Source organism: Salvelinus fontinalis, chromosome 5, assembly GCF_029448725.1.
Source record: "Salvelinus fontinalis isolate EN_2023a chromosome 5, ASM2944872v1, whole genome shotgun sequence".
In the NCBI taxonomy this organism is placed as follows: Eukaryota; Metazoa; Chordata; class Actinopteri; order Salmoniformes; family Salmonidae; genus Salvelinus; species Salvelinus fontinalis.
In genome coordinates, this window is record NC_074669.1 from 17,074,784 (window position 1) to 17,089,141 (window position 14,358).

The 14,358-nt window shown below is 47.4% G+C and overlaps 1 protein-coding gene across 2 annotated transcripts in view; it reads left to right on the plus strand.

Moving 5' to 3' along the window:
- The window catches only part of LOC129855223 (protein MON2 homolog), a 28,124-nt gene extending 16,282 nt beyond the window's left edge, over positions 1-11,842 (plus strand). For both annotated transcript variants that reach the window (XM_055922641.1, XM_055922640.1), the window contains 8 exons: positions 3,322-3,453; positions 3,718-3,847; positions 4,392-4,489; positions 6,533-6,658; positions 6,871-7,065; positions 10,151-10,275; positions 10,612-10,751; positions 10,966-11,842. In XM_055922641.1, the coding sequence (XP_055778616.1) occupies positions 3,322-3,453; positions 3,718-3,847; positions 4,392-4,489; positions 6,533-6,658; positions 6,871-7,065; positions 10,151-10,275; positions 10,612-10,751; positions 10,966-11,114 (1,095 nt within the window). In that variant the 3' untranslated portion in view covers positions 11,115-11,842. The remainder of the gene's footprint in view (positions 1-3,321; positions 3,454-3,717; positions 3,848-4,391; positions 4,490-6,532; positions 6,659-6,870; positions 7,066-10,150; positions 10,276-10,611; positions 10,752-10,965) is intronic.
- Positions 11,843-14,358: the final 2,516 nt, after the last annotated feature.

A 14,358-nucleotide genomic window follows, 5' to 3' on the forward strand; every position in this document is an offset into this window, starting at 1 on the left:
TCAAACGCTCTCATAAAAGGTGGTTGCAATGTATCTCTGATCAAACGCTCTCATAAAAGGTGGTTACAATGTATCTCTGATCAAACGCTCTCATAAAAGGTGGTTACAATGTATCTCTGATCAAACGCTCTCATAAAAGGGCTGTGGTAAAGACACAGGAGCAAATGACTTTGGTACAGGGATGGACAGAATTTTGACATGCAAATCTGATTGGATACAGCGTTTTTGATTATTGAAATATCAGCCTCAATTTTACATGTTGCTTTTTAATTTGAGGGCTAATTGGGGACATTTACAGCGACAGCTGTAGTCAGGGACAGGCCACTAAAATTGGCCACTTATTTTATCCTCTACTACACAATAAGCAAGAAAATACTTAAAAACCTCTGAAGGATCGGACTCTTTTTTTCAATTTTCGTCTAAAATTACATGCCCAAATCTAACTGCCTGTAGCTCTGGACCTGAAGCAAGGATATGCATATTCTTGACACCATTTGAAAGGAAACAATTTGAAGTTTGTGAGAATGTGAAATTACTGTAGGACAATATAATACATTAGATCTGGTAAAAGATAATACAAAGAAAAAAAGTGTTTTTGTTTTTTGGTTCCATCTTTTGAAATGCAAGAGAAAGGCCAATATATGACTTAGGAATCTAGGCGCAATTTAGATTTTGGCCACTAGATGGCAGCAGTGTACCTGCAAAGTTTTAGACTGATCCAATGAACCATTGTATTTCTGTTCAAAATGTTGTATCAAGACTGCCCAAATGTGCCTAATTGGATTATTAATACATTTTTAAGTTCATAACTGTGCACTCTCCTCAAACAATAGCATGGCATTTCACTGTAATAGCTACTGTAAATTGGACAGTGCAGTTAGATTAACAATAATTTAAGCTTTCTGCCCATATCAAATATGTCTATGTAGAGGTTAAATATGTTATTTCAGCTGCATTGCATGGCATATACTGTAGTGTACAGTGCCTTCAGAAAGTATTCACACCTCTTGACTTTTTCCACATTTTGTTGTTACAGCCTGAATTTAAAATTGATTAAATTGAAATGTTGCGTCACTGGCTTACCCACTAATGTCAAAGTGGAATTATGTTTATAGAATTTTTTGGTAATTCATTAAATATGAAATGTCTTGAGTCAATAATTAAACAACCCAGGCTTGCATTATGGCAAGCCTAAATAAGTTCAGTAGTAAAAATATGCTTAACAAGTCACATAATAAGTTGCCTGGACTCACTCAGTGTGCGATAATAGTGTATAACATGATTTTGGAATGACTCATCTCTACCCCACATACAATTATCTGTAAGGTCCCTCAGTTGAGCAGTGCATTTCAAACACAGATTCAACCACAAAGACCAGGGAGGTTTTTCAGTTCCTCACAAAGAAGGTCATCTATTGGTAGATGTGTAAAAAAGCATTTTTTTTAAATAGAGCCGACTTTGAATATCCCTTTGAGCATGGTTAAGTTATTTACACTTTGAATGGTGTATCAATACACCCAATCACTACAAAGATACAGGCGTCCTTCCTAACTCCATTGCTGGATAGGAAGGAAACCAGAGGCCAATGATGACTTTAAAGCAGTTAGAGTTTAATGGCTTTGGTAGGAGAAATCTGAGGATGGATCAACAACATTGTAGTTACTCCACAATACTAACCTAAATAACAGAGGGAAAAGAAGGAAGCCTGTACAGAATACATTTATTCCAAAACATGAATCCTGTTTGCAATAAGGCACTGAAGTAAAACTGCTCAAATTTGGCAAAGAAATTGACTTTGTCCCAAACATAGCGCTTTGTATTCAAGACAAACACAACACATCACTTCAAATTTTCAACCATGGTGGTGGCTGCGTTATGTTATGGGTATGCTTGTCATCGGCAAGGACTATGGAGTTTTTGGATGCAAAGAAGTGGAATTAAGCTAAGCACAGGCAAAATCTTAGAGGAAAACCTGGTTGTCTGCTTTACAACAGACACTGGGAGACAAATTTACCTTTCAGCACGACAGTATCCTAAAACACAAGACCAAATATACACTGGAATTGCTTATCAATATGACATTGTGAAGTAAAAAATATATATATATTTTAAGATAACAGCTGTAACAAATGTTTATTTTTTAACCTTTATTTAACTAGGCAAGTCAGTTAAGAACAAATTCTTATTTACAATGACGGCCTAGGAACTGCCTTGTTCAGAGGCAGAACGACAGATTTTTGTCAGCTCGGGATTCGATCTAGCAACCTTTCGGTTACTGGCTCAACACTCTAAACACTAGGATACCTGCCGCCCCAACAAAATGTGCAGTAAGTCCAGGGGTATAAACATATTCTGGTGGCACTGTAGCTTCAATCTCTAACATTACTACAATAAAGAGCAATGGCAAGTGATTGACTTTTAAATATTTTTTTATGAACAGCAAGGCAAGCTTTCACAATTGTACCTAACATTTTCAGTAAATGCTTTAGCTTTTTTTTGTTGTAAATTACCTTTATGACACATGCATAGGCCTAATCATTTCTCTACATTAACTAACAACATATTCCTCTTAACTGTACATTTTTTTAGCATGAAGTTATTTCTTACATTTGCTTCCATCCTAGTATTTTTGTCAGCCATCTTTCCTGAAGCAAATTTCTAGCCTCGGGTCGCAGAGCTTCATGGGAGTTTTGAGTACCACTCGTTAGCAACTCGATTCGCTTCATTTGGTGTGCCAATTAGAGTGCTGAAAAGCCACTATGCCTCGCTCAAGGTTGAATTGGGATGCCACATTCCTCAATAGTTAACACAGCCACAAAGTAATAAATCGTGCCTATTTCTACAATTTATCTTAAAATCAGATTTTAAACCAAACCTTAACCCTTGCCGCACTGCTAACCTTAGGTCTGACCTTAACCTTAAATTAAGACAATTTTTATGATATAGCCAAATTTTGACTTTGTGGCTGTGTATCTAGTGGAAACTGGACACCACGCCGACTTGATGAGATTCGCGGGATCGTTGTTAACGAAGGGGGAGGGTTAAGGGGGTGGTGTTGGTATTAAGCCAATGTCACTGGAGTGCCACAGTGGCTGTGTTTGGCTGAAACAATGCCAATGTGACTCCCTGACCCTGATGTGGTGTTGGCTGGTCCGGTCGGCTGCTGCCCTGTGTCTGTGTATCTGTGTGTACATGTCTGTGACCTCTAGAGCTCCTCTCACTTCCTCTGTTCTGTCACATTCCAGTACATTGTGACTGTCGCTGCCTCCTGGGTGTACAAGTAGGCTACAAGTCTAACCATGTGTTGTGTGTGTTCATCAGGCTGCAGCAGGGAACATCATTAACATGCTGTGGCAGTTGATGGAGAACGGGCTGGAGGAACTGAAGCTGCTGCAGACTGTCCTAGTGCTGCTCACCACCAACACAGTGGTACATGACCAAGTCCTGTCCAAGGTACCGTACACTCAGCACACACATTGCAGACACTTTTATATATTCACAGTACAGTCATAGTACATGCTGTGTCCCAAACACGTCTCATATTGCCCAGGGAGTTGGTTTCCACGTACATGTTAATCCAGGTGTGTGCCTTAGTAAATCTGACTACGTTCCAATGTTCATACTAGCATACCACTTAGAATGTATTCCCCAGTACATTTCTTGGTGGGAGGCTATGTTAGGCTGGATATTGTAACAGAGCCTGTGTCACCCTCCCAGGCCATCGTGCTGTGTTTCCGTCTGCACTTCACCAAGGACAACATCACCAACAACACAGCCGCCGCCACCGTCAGACAAGTCGTCACCGTGGTATTCGAGAGGATGGTCGCGGAGGACGAGCGCTTCAAAGGTCAGAGCAGAGTGCTCATGGGAAATGGAGTTCCCGGACTTTCTTTTGGCCATTGATTCAGAGTTGAGTCATTGTTAGAGCCACAAAGGGAAGTGCGCAAGTGTACACTTTGGATGAAAGGTGGAGGTTGCTGCCACAGAACTTTACATCAGTATTCTAGCATCCCACTTCCTCTCTCCAACCCTCCTCTTTTCCTCTAACTTTGACCATGCCACAGAGGAAGGGAAGGGTGTTTGTTTGTCCTTGGATTGCCTAAAACTCCTTATCCCATGACTTCAGTGAATACAACATGACTTGTTGAGGTTTTGGTTTGGCCCCTTTAGTTTTCACACTGCTGTCTTTCCACTCTACGTCTTAGTATCACTGGGATTGGAAATCACAATTTAAATGAGGGACTTTTCCCTCTTGAGGTAGGTTTTGGACGGGTCTTTTCTGAGAGTGTTTGTTTGTGTTATTGTTTGATGAGAGATTGATCTCTCCAGGCTTGTAGCCACAGCTGTTTCTAAAGTTGTCTCTCTCCTCTGCCCCCTTCCCTCTCCTCCAGACATCGTGGACCAGCCTCCTCCAGTCCAGGGTAACACTAACCGGAGGTCTGTCAGCACCCTGAGGCCCAGTGCTAAAGACGCCTACATGCTGTTCCAGGTACGTCCACCAGGTGGAGACAGTCCTCCATACCTCTCACTGTACCCAACATTCACCCTCTCTCTCATCAGAAGAGGCGGTGTAGCTAGGGTAGAGTAAAATAGGTATGGGAGGGCAAGGGAGTGAACGAGGGCAAGGGAGGGTACGAGGGCAAGGGAGGGTACGAGGTGAGGGAAGGGGGGAAAACACGGGTAGGGGGAAATGAAGGAAGGGGTAGGGAAAACGAGGGTAGAGGGGAACGAAGGTAGGGAGCGGGGTGAGGTAAGGGAATGGGGGAAGGGGTAGGGGGATCAAGGTGAGGGAAGGGGGGAAGGGGTAGGGGGGAATGAGGGAAGGGGTAGAGGAAGGGGGAATGAGGGAAGGGGTAGAGGAAGGGGGAACGAGGGTAGGGAAGGGGGGGAACACGGGAAGGGCTAGGGGGAAATAAAAGTAGGGGAAGGGGTAGGGGGAAGGGGGGAACGAGGGTAGGGTGGGGGGAACGAGGTGAGGGAAGGGGGGAAATGAGGGAAGGGGTAGGGGGGTAACGAGGTGAGGGAAGGGGTAGGGAGGAATGTTGGAAGGGTAGGGGGGAGGGAAGGTGGGGGAACGGGGGTAGGGAAGGGGGGAGCGAGGTGAGGGAAGGGGGGATGGAAGGGGGGACACGGGAAGGGGTAGGGGGAAATTAAGGTAGGGGAAGGGGTAGGAGGGAATGAGAGAACGAGGGTAGGAAAGGGGGAAAACGAGGAGGAGGAGGGGGGAACGAGGGTAGGGAAGGGTGAGGGAAGGGGGGAACACGGGAAGGGGTAGGGGGGAATGGGTGAACGAGGGTAGGGAGGTGGGGGAACGGGGGAAGGGGGGAAAGGGGGAACGAGGGTAGGGAAGGGGTAGGGGGGAACACGGGAAGGGGTAGGGGGGAATGGGTGAACGAGGGTAGGGAGGTGGGGGAACGAGGGAAGGGAGGTGAGGGAAGGGGGGAATGAGGGAAGGGTGTGGGAAGGGGGGAACAAGGTGAGGGGTAGGGGGAATGTTGGAAGGGGAAGGGGGGAGGGAAGGTGGGGGAACGGGGGTAGGGAACGAGGTGAGGGAAGGGGGGAACGAGGTGGGGGGGGGGGGGGACACAGGAAGGGGTAGGGGGAAATGAAGGTAGGGGTAGGGGAATGAGGGAAGGGGTAGGGGGGGAACGATGTGAGGGAAGGGGGGAACGGGGTGAGGGAAAGGGGGGGAACGAGGTGTGGGGTAGGGGGGAACGAGGGGAGGGGTAGGGGGGAATGTTGGAGGGGGGAGGGAAGGTTGGGGAATGGGGGTAGGGAACGAGGTGAGGGAAGGGGGGGAATGAGGGAAGGGGTAGGTGGGAATGCGGGAAGGGGTAGGGGGAAATGAAGGTAGGGGTAGGGGGGAATGAGGGAACGAGGGAAGGGGTAGGGGAATGAGGGAAGGGGTAGGGGGGGAACGATGTGAGGGAAGGGGTAGGGAGGAATGAGGGAAAGGGGGGGAACGGGGTGAGGGAAAGGGGGCGAACGAGGTGTGGGGTAGGGGGGAACGAGGGGAGGGGTAGGGGGGAATGTTGGAGGGGGGAGGGAAGGTTGGGGAATGGGGGTAGGGAACGAGGTGAGGGAAGGGGGGGAATGAGGGAAGGGGTAGGTGGGAATGCGGGAAGGGATGAGGGTAGGGGTGGAAATGAGGGAAGGGGTGGAATTAGGGTAGGGGAAGGGGGGGAATGAGGGAAGGGGTAGGGCTAGGGGAAGGGAGGGAACGAGGGGGAACGAGAGGAAGGGGAACGGAGGGAACGGGGGAAGGGGTGGGTGAGGGAACGAGGGAAGGGTTGAGGGAATGAGTGTTGGGGAAGGGAGGGACGAGGAGAAGGGAGAGGGAGTGGATGGGGGAAGGGAGGGAGGGGAAGCGAGGGGTGGAAAAGGGTAAGGGAGGGAATAATTTTGTGGAATGAAAGCCATACTGTCATAAGATGTGTACAGCCCATACTTCCAGACTGTATCACAGAGGCAATGCTAGTAGCTGTCTCCAGCTGTCCTATGTCTACATCCCCATTTCCGTGTGTCCCTCCAGGACCTATGTCAGCTAGTAAATGCTGATGCCCCCTACTGGCTGGTAGGGATGACAGAGATGACACGGACGTTTGGTCTGGAGCTCCTGGAGTCGGTCCTCAATGACTTCCCTGGGGTCTTCCTGCAGGTGAATACACAGTAAAGTATAATACTGTACTGTACAATACAACTTAATACAATATGATGCAGTAAAGTATGGTGCAATACAACACAATCAAGTTTTATCTGCATTGAAATAGAATACAATACAACATCTCATCTCACTGTAGGTGTCTTGTATTTGTACTGTGATCCCCAACTCTGTGGGGGATTGCCCTCTAACCTCTGACCCCCGTGTAGCACCAGGAGTTCAGCTTCCTGCTGAAGGAGCGTGTGTGTCCGCTGGTCATCAAGCTGTTCTCCCCCAACATCAAGTTCCGTCAAGGCAACAGCAGCGCCGCCTCCCCAGCCCCTGTAGAAAAACCCTACTTCCCCATCTGCATGAGGCTGCTCAGAGTGGTATCTGTGCTCATCAAACACTTCTACAGCCTACTGGTGAGTCTCTGTGGTTATCAAACACTTCTACAGCCTACTGGTGAGAGTCAGTTACAGCTATCTATCAAATGTTATTTGTCACATACACATGGTTAGCAGATGTTAATGCGAGTGTAGCAAAATGCTTGTGCTTCTAGTTCCAACAATGCAGTAATAACCAACCAACGAGTAATCTAACCTAACAATTCCACAACTACTACCTTATACACACAAGTGTAAAGGGATAAAGAATATGTACATAAAGATATATGAATGAGTGATGGTACAGAACGGCATAGGCAAGATGCAGTAGATGGTATTGAGTACAGTATATACATATGAGATGAGCAATGTAGGGTATGTAAACATAAAAGTGCATAGTTTAAAGTGGCTAGTGATACATGTATTACATAAAGATGGCAAGATGCGGTAGATGATATAGAGTACAGTATATACATATACATTATATTAAGTGGCATTGTTTAAAGTGGCTAGTGATACATTTTTGATAAATTTTCATTATTAAAGTGGCTGGAGTTGAGTCAGTATGTTGGCAGCAGCTACTCAATGTTAGTGGTGGCTGTTTAACAGTCTGATGGCCTTGAGATAGAAGCTGTTTTTCAGTCTCTTGGTCCCTGCTTTGATGCACCTGTACTGACCTCGCCTTCTGGATGATAGCGGGGTGAACAGGCAGTGGCTCAGGTGGTTGTTGCCCTTGGTGATCTTTATGGCCTTCCTGTGACATCGGGTGGTGTAGGTGTCCTGGAGGGCAGGTAGTTTGCCCCCAGTGATGCGTTGTGCAGACCTCACTACCCTCTGGAGAGCCTTACGGTTGTGGGCGGAGCAGTTGCCGTACCAGGCGGTGATACAGCCCAACAGGATGCTCTTGATTGTGCATCTGTGAAAGTTTGTGAGTGTTTTTGGTGACAAGCCAAATTTCTTCAGCCTCCTGAGGTTGAAGAGGCGCTGCTGTGCCTTCTTCACCACGCTGTCTGTGTGGGTGGACCAATTCATTTTGTCCGTGATGTGTACGAGGAACTTAAAACTTACTACCCTCTCCACTACTGTTCCGTCGATGTGGATAGGGGGGTGCTCCCTCTGCTGTTTCCTGAAGTCCACAATCATCTCCTTTGTTTTGTTGACGTTGAGTGTGAGGTTATTTTCCTGACACCACACTCCGAGGGCCCTCACCTCCTCCCTGTAGGCCGTCTCGTCGTTGTTGGTAATCAAGCCTTCCACTGTAGTGTTGTCTGCAAACTTGATGATTGAGTTGGAGGCGTGCATGGCCACGCAGTCGTGGGTGAACAGGGAGTACAGGAGAGGGCTGAGAACGCACCCTTGTAGGGCCCCAGTGTTGAGGATCAGCGGGGTGGAGATGTTGTTACCTACCCTCACCACCTGGGGGCGGCCCGTCAGGAAGTCCAGTACCCAGTTGCACAGGGCGGGGTCTAGACCCAGGGTCTCGAGCTTGATGACGAGTTTGGAGGGTACTATGGTGTTAAATGTTGAGCTGTAGTCGACGAACAGCATTCTCACATAGGTATTCCTCTAGTAGTCCAGATGGGTTAGGGCAGTGTGCAGTGTGGTTGCGATTGTGTCGTCTGTGGACCTATTGGGGCGGTAAGCAAATTGGAGTGGGTCGAGGGTGTCAGGTAGGGTGGAGGTGATATGGTCCTTGACTAGTCTCTCAAAGCTCTTCATGATGACGGAAGTGAGTGCTACGGGGCGGTAGTCGTTTAGCTCAGTTACCTTAGCTTTCTTGGGAACAGGAACAATGGTGGCCCTTTTGAAGCATGTGGGAACACCAGACTGGGATAAGGATTGATTGAATATGTCCGTAAACACACCAGCCAGCTGGTCTGCGCATGCTCTGAGGACGCGGCTGGGGATGCCGTCTGGGCCTGCAGCCTTGCGAGGGTTAACCCGTTTAAATGTTTTACTCACGTCGGCTGCAGTGAAGGAGAGCCCGCAGGTTTTGGTAGCGGGCCATGTCAGTGGCACTGTATTGTCCTCAAAGCGAGCAAAGAAGTTATTTAGTCTGTCTGGGAGCGACATCCTGGTCCGCGATGGGGCTGGTTTTCTTTTTGTAATCCGTGATTGGCTGTAGACCCTGCCACATACCTCTTGTGTTTGAGCCGTTGAATTGCAACTCTACTTTGTCTCTGTACTGACGCTTAGCTTGTTTGATTGCCTTGCGGAGGGAATAGCTACACTGTTTGTATTCGGTCATGTTTCCGGTCACCTTGCCCTGGTTAAAAGCAGTGGTTCGCGCTTTCAGTTTTGTGCGAATGCTGCCATCAATCAACAGTTTCTGGTTTGGGAATGTTTTAATAGTTGCTATGGGTACGACATCCCCGATGCACTTTCTAATGAACTCGCTCACCGACTCAGCGTATTCGTCAATGTTGTTGTTGGACACAATGCGGAACATATCCCAATCCACGTGATCGTAGCAGTCTACTACTACCAAGTACTGTGTTCTCTGTACCTACATCAAACACAACTACAGTCTGTCCCAGACCTGCTGTTTTCAACTCTCTAGAGACAGCAGGAGCGGTAAAGATACTCTCAATGATTGGCTATGAAAAGCCAACTGACATTTACTCCTGAGGTGCTGACTTGTTGCACCCTCGACAACTACTGTGATTATTATTATTTGACCATGCTGTTCATTTATGAACATTTGAACATCTTGGCCATGTTCTGTTATAATCTCCACCCGGCACAGCCAGAAGAGGACTGGCCACCCCTCATAGCCTGGTTCCTCTCTAGGTTTCTTCCTAGGTTTTGGCCTATCTAGGGACATTTTCCTAGCCACTGTGCTTCTACACCTGCATTGCTTGCTGTTTGGGGTTTTAGGCTGGGTTTCTGTACAGCACTTTGAGATATCAGCTGATGTAAGAAGGGCTATATAAATACGTTTCATTTGATTTGATTAGTGGTGAGAGCCAAGGCAGGAACTATAGTTAGGGTCAAGTCCATTTCAATTTAGGAAATGAGTTGAAATTCCAATTTTCCACGAATCCTGTTGTCTTATTGTAGAGCCAGAAATGTGTGGATAGTTAGCTTGGGGAGCTGAGGTGTGTGTTTGTCTGTGTTGCTGTAGGTGACAGAGTGTGAGATCTTCCTGTCTCTGCTGGTGAAGTTCTTGGATGGAGAGAAGCCTCAGTGGCTTAGAGCTGTGGCCGTGGAGTCAGTCCACAGGCTGTGTGTACAGCCACACCTGCTACGGTGAGTAGGAGGAGCGCACACACTGACTTTACCCTACACACACACACACACCCTCATCACTAAACTTACTTATAACTTCAACATATCGCCGTTGATAATGGCTGACCCTGGCCATGACCCCCACTCTCCAAGGGTGTCTCAGGGGGAGTTGGGATTTGCAGAAAAACATTTATTTTTCACACATGCATATAATACATGCTTGTGCATGTGTGTAAAAGGACAAATATAATCACCCGCTAAATTATTATTATTAGATTCTATGTTCTACCCAACCTCCCATCCACTTTTCCAACTCCCTTCATCTCCCCCTCTCCTCCTCTCCCCCTGTTCACCCAGGTCTTTCTGCTTGTCCTATGACATGAAGCAGCACTCCACCAAGGTGTTCAGGGACATCGTCAATGCTCTGGGCTCCTTCATCCAGTCCCTCTTTATTGTCCTCAACACAGGAAACCCTGCTGCTACCAACGCTTCCACCGGTCAGTAGTGTTGACCTTTCATGTTATAGCTTTTGACATATAATGTAGTGGAACTTATGGTGAGGTAAAGGAAGGAGTCTAGGATAGGAGTAGTCAACTCAAGAGGGTACAGGAGAGTGTGGTCTGCAGGGTGCAGGCTTTTGTTCCAACCCAACACTAACAGCCCACTCTTTTTACTCCTCTCTCTCCCTAATCTCTCTGTCCCCCTCCCTAGGTGGGTCAGGGGCCCAGGGGGCTGCCCAGGGGGGTCCAGGAGCAGGAGGTCAGGGTGGGAGTCTAACCACACAGGCTGCCTTTGAGTACCGCGGTACCTGGATCCCCCTCATGACCGTCAGTGTACAGGGCAGCGCCAAGGCTACCTAGTCAGTAGTAATATATATATACACACACACACTAGATATCTAGCTATTGCTGTCGAGATAGAAATCTGAACCTAGCTGCACTATATCTGCACCTAGCTGCACTGTATCTGCACCTAGCTGCACTGTATCTGCACCTAGCTGCACTGTATCTGAACCTAGCTGCACTGTATCTGAACCTAGCTGCACTGTATCTGAACCTAGCTGCACTGTATCTACACCTAGCTGCACTGTATCTACACCTAGCTGCACTGTATCTGCACCTAGCTGCACTGTATCTGTACGCTGCTGGCTAGAGAGCATGTGCCAAGACCAGAGTGGACACATTCGCTATTTTTAACTATCGTAGAGCTGAAAATGCGAGGGAGTGGGTAGCATCTGTTGGCTGTAATTATGAGGAGATGAAACAATGCTGCTGTTTTTATGTTATAGAAGCTGGTTTGTTGATGCAGGAGAAAGAGTTGTTAGAGTTGTCAGTCAACATCTACCTCAACATTGTGTTTCTGTAATGGACAAATGGCCAGAGACAGCTGATCCTGCAGGTGTTTAATACAGGAACAAATGGTCAGGGACAGCTGATCCTGCAGGTGTTTAATACAGGAACAAATGGCCAGGGACAGCTGATCCTGCAGGTGTTTAATACAGGAACAAATGGCCAGGGACAGCTGATCCTGCAGGTGTTTAATACAGGAACAAATGGTCAGGGACAGCTGATCCTGCAGGTGTTTAATACAGGAACAAATGGTCAGGGACAGCTGATCCTGCAGGTGTTTAATACAGGAACAAATGGTCAGGGACAGCTGATCCTGCAGGTGTTTAATACAGGAACAAATGGCCAGGGACAGCTGATCCTGCAGGTGTTTAATACAGGAACAAATGGTCAGGGACAGCTGATCCTGCAGGTGTTTAATACAGGAACAAATGGTCAGGGACAGCTGATCCTGCAGGTGTTTAATACAGGAACAAATGGTCAGGGACAGCTGATCCTGCAGGTGTTTAATACAGGAACAAATGGTCAGGGACAGCTGATCCTGCAGGTGTTTAATACAGGAACAAATGGCCAGGGACAGCTGATCCTGCAGGTGTTTAATACAGGAACAAATGGTCAGGGACAGCTGATCCTGCAGGTGTTTAATACAGGAACAAATGGCCAGGGACAGCTGATCCTGCAGGTGTTTAATACAGGAACAAATGGTCAGGGACAGCTGATCCTGCAGGTGTTTAATACAGGAACAAATGGTCAGGGACAGCTGATCCTGCAGGTGTTTAATACAGGAACAAATGGTCAGGGACAGCTGATCCTGCAGGTGTTTAATACAGGAACAAATGGTCAGGGACAGCTGATCCTGCAGGTGTTTAATACAGGAACAAATGGTCAGGGACAGCTGATCCTGCAGGTGTTTAATACAGGAACAAATGGTCAGGGACAGCTGATCCTGCAGGTGTTTAATACAGGAACAAATGGTCAGGGACAGCTGATCCTGCAGGTGTTTAATACAGGAACAAATGGTCAGGGACAGCTGATCCTGCAGGTGTTTAATACAGGAACAAATGGTCAGGGACAGCTGATCCTGCAGGTGTTTAATACAGGAACAAATGGTCAGGGACAGCTGATCCTGCAGGTGTTTAATACAGGAACAAATGGTCAGGGACAGCTGATCCTGCAGGTGTTTAATACAGGAACAAATGGTCAGGGACAGCTGATCCTGCAGGTGTTTAATACAGGAACAAATGGTCAGGGACAGCTGATCCTGCAGGTGTTTAATACAGGAACAAATGGTCAGGGACAGCTGATCCTGCAGGTGTTTAATACAGGAACAAATGGTCAGGGACAGCTGATCCTGCAGGTGTTTAATACAGGAACAAATGGTCAGGGACAGCTGATCCTGCAGGTGTTTAATACAGGAACAAATGGCCAGGGACAGCTGATCCTGCAGGTGTTTAATACAGGAACAAATGGTCAGGGACAGCTGATCCTGCAGGTGTTTAATACAGGAACAAATGGTCAGGGACAGCTGATCCTGCAGGTGTTTAATACAGGAACAAATGGTCAGGGACAGCTGATCCTGCAGGTGTTTAATACAGGAACAAATGGTCAGGGACAGCTGATCCTGCAGGTGTTTAATACAGGAACAAATGGTCAGGGACAGCTGATCCTGCAGGTGTTTAATACAGGAACAAATGGTCAGGGACAGCTGATCCTGCAGGTGTTTAATACAGGAACAAATGGTCAGGGACAGCTGATCCTGCAGGTGTTTAATACAGGAACAAATGGTCAGGGACAGCTGATCCTGCAGGTGTTTAATACAGGAACAAATGGTCAGGGACAGCTGATCCTGCAGGTGTTTAATACAGGAACAAATGGTCAGGGACAGCTGATCCTGCAGGTGTTTAATACAGGAACAAATGGTCAGGGACAGCTGATCCTGCAGGTGTTTAATACAGGAACAAATGGTCAGGGACAGCTGATCCTGCAGGTGTTTAATACAGGAACAAATGGTCAGGGACAGCTGATCCTGCAGGTGTTTAATACAGGAACAAATGGTCAGGGACAGCTGATCCTGCAGGTGTTTAATACAGGAACAAATGGTCAGGGACAGCTGATCCTGCAGGTGTTTAATACAGGAACAAATGGTCAGGGACAGCTGATCCTGCAGGTGTTTAATACAGGAACAAATGGTCAGGGACAGCTGATCCTGCAGGTGTTTAATACAGGAACAAATGGTCAGGGACAGCTGATCCTGCAGGTGTTTAATACAGGAACAAATGGTCAGGGACAGCTGATCCTGCAGGTGTTTAATACAGGAACAAATGGTCAGGGACAGCTGATCCTGCAGGTGTTTAATACAGGAACAAATGGTCAGGGACAGCTGATCCTGCAGGTGTTTAATACAGGAACAAATGGTCAGGGACAGCTGATCCTGCAGGTGTTTAATACAGGAACAAATGGCCAGGGACAGCTGATCCTGCAGGTGTTTAATACAGGAACAAATGGTCAGGGACAGCTGATCCTGCAGGTGTTTAATACAGGAACAAATGGTCAGGGACAGCTGATCCTGCAGGTGTTTAATACAGGAACAAATGGCCAGGGACAGCTGATCCTGCAGGTGTTTAATACAGGAACAAATGGCCAGGGACAGCTGATCCTGCAGGTGTTTAATACAGGAACAAATGGCCAGGGACAGCTGATCCTGCAGGTGTTTAATACAGGAACAAATGGCTCAGGGACAGCTGATCCTGCAGGTGTT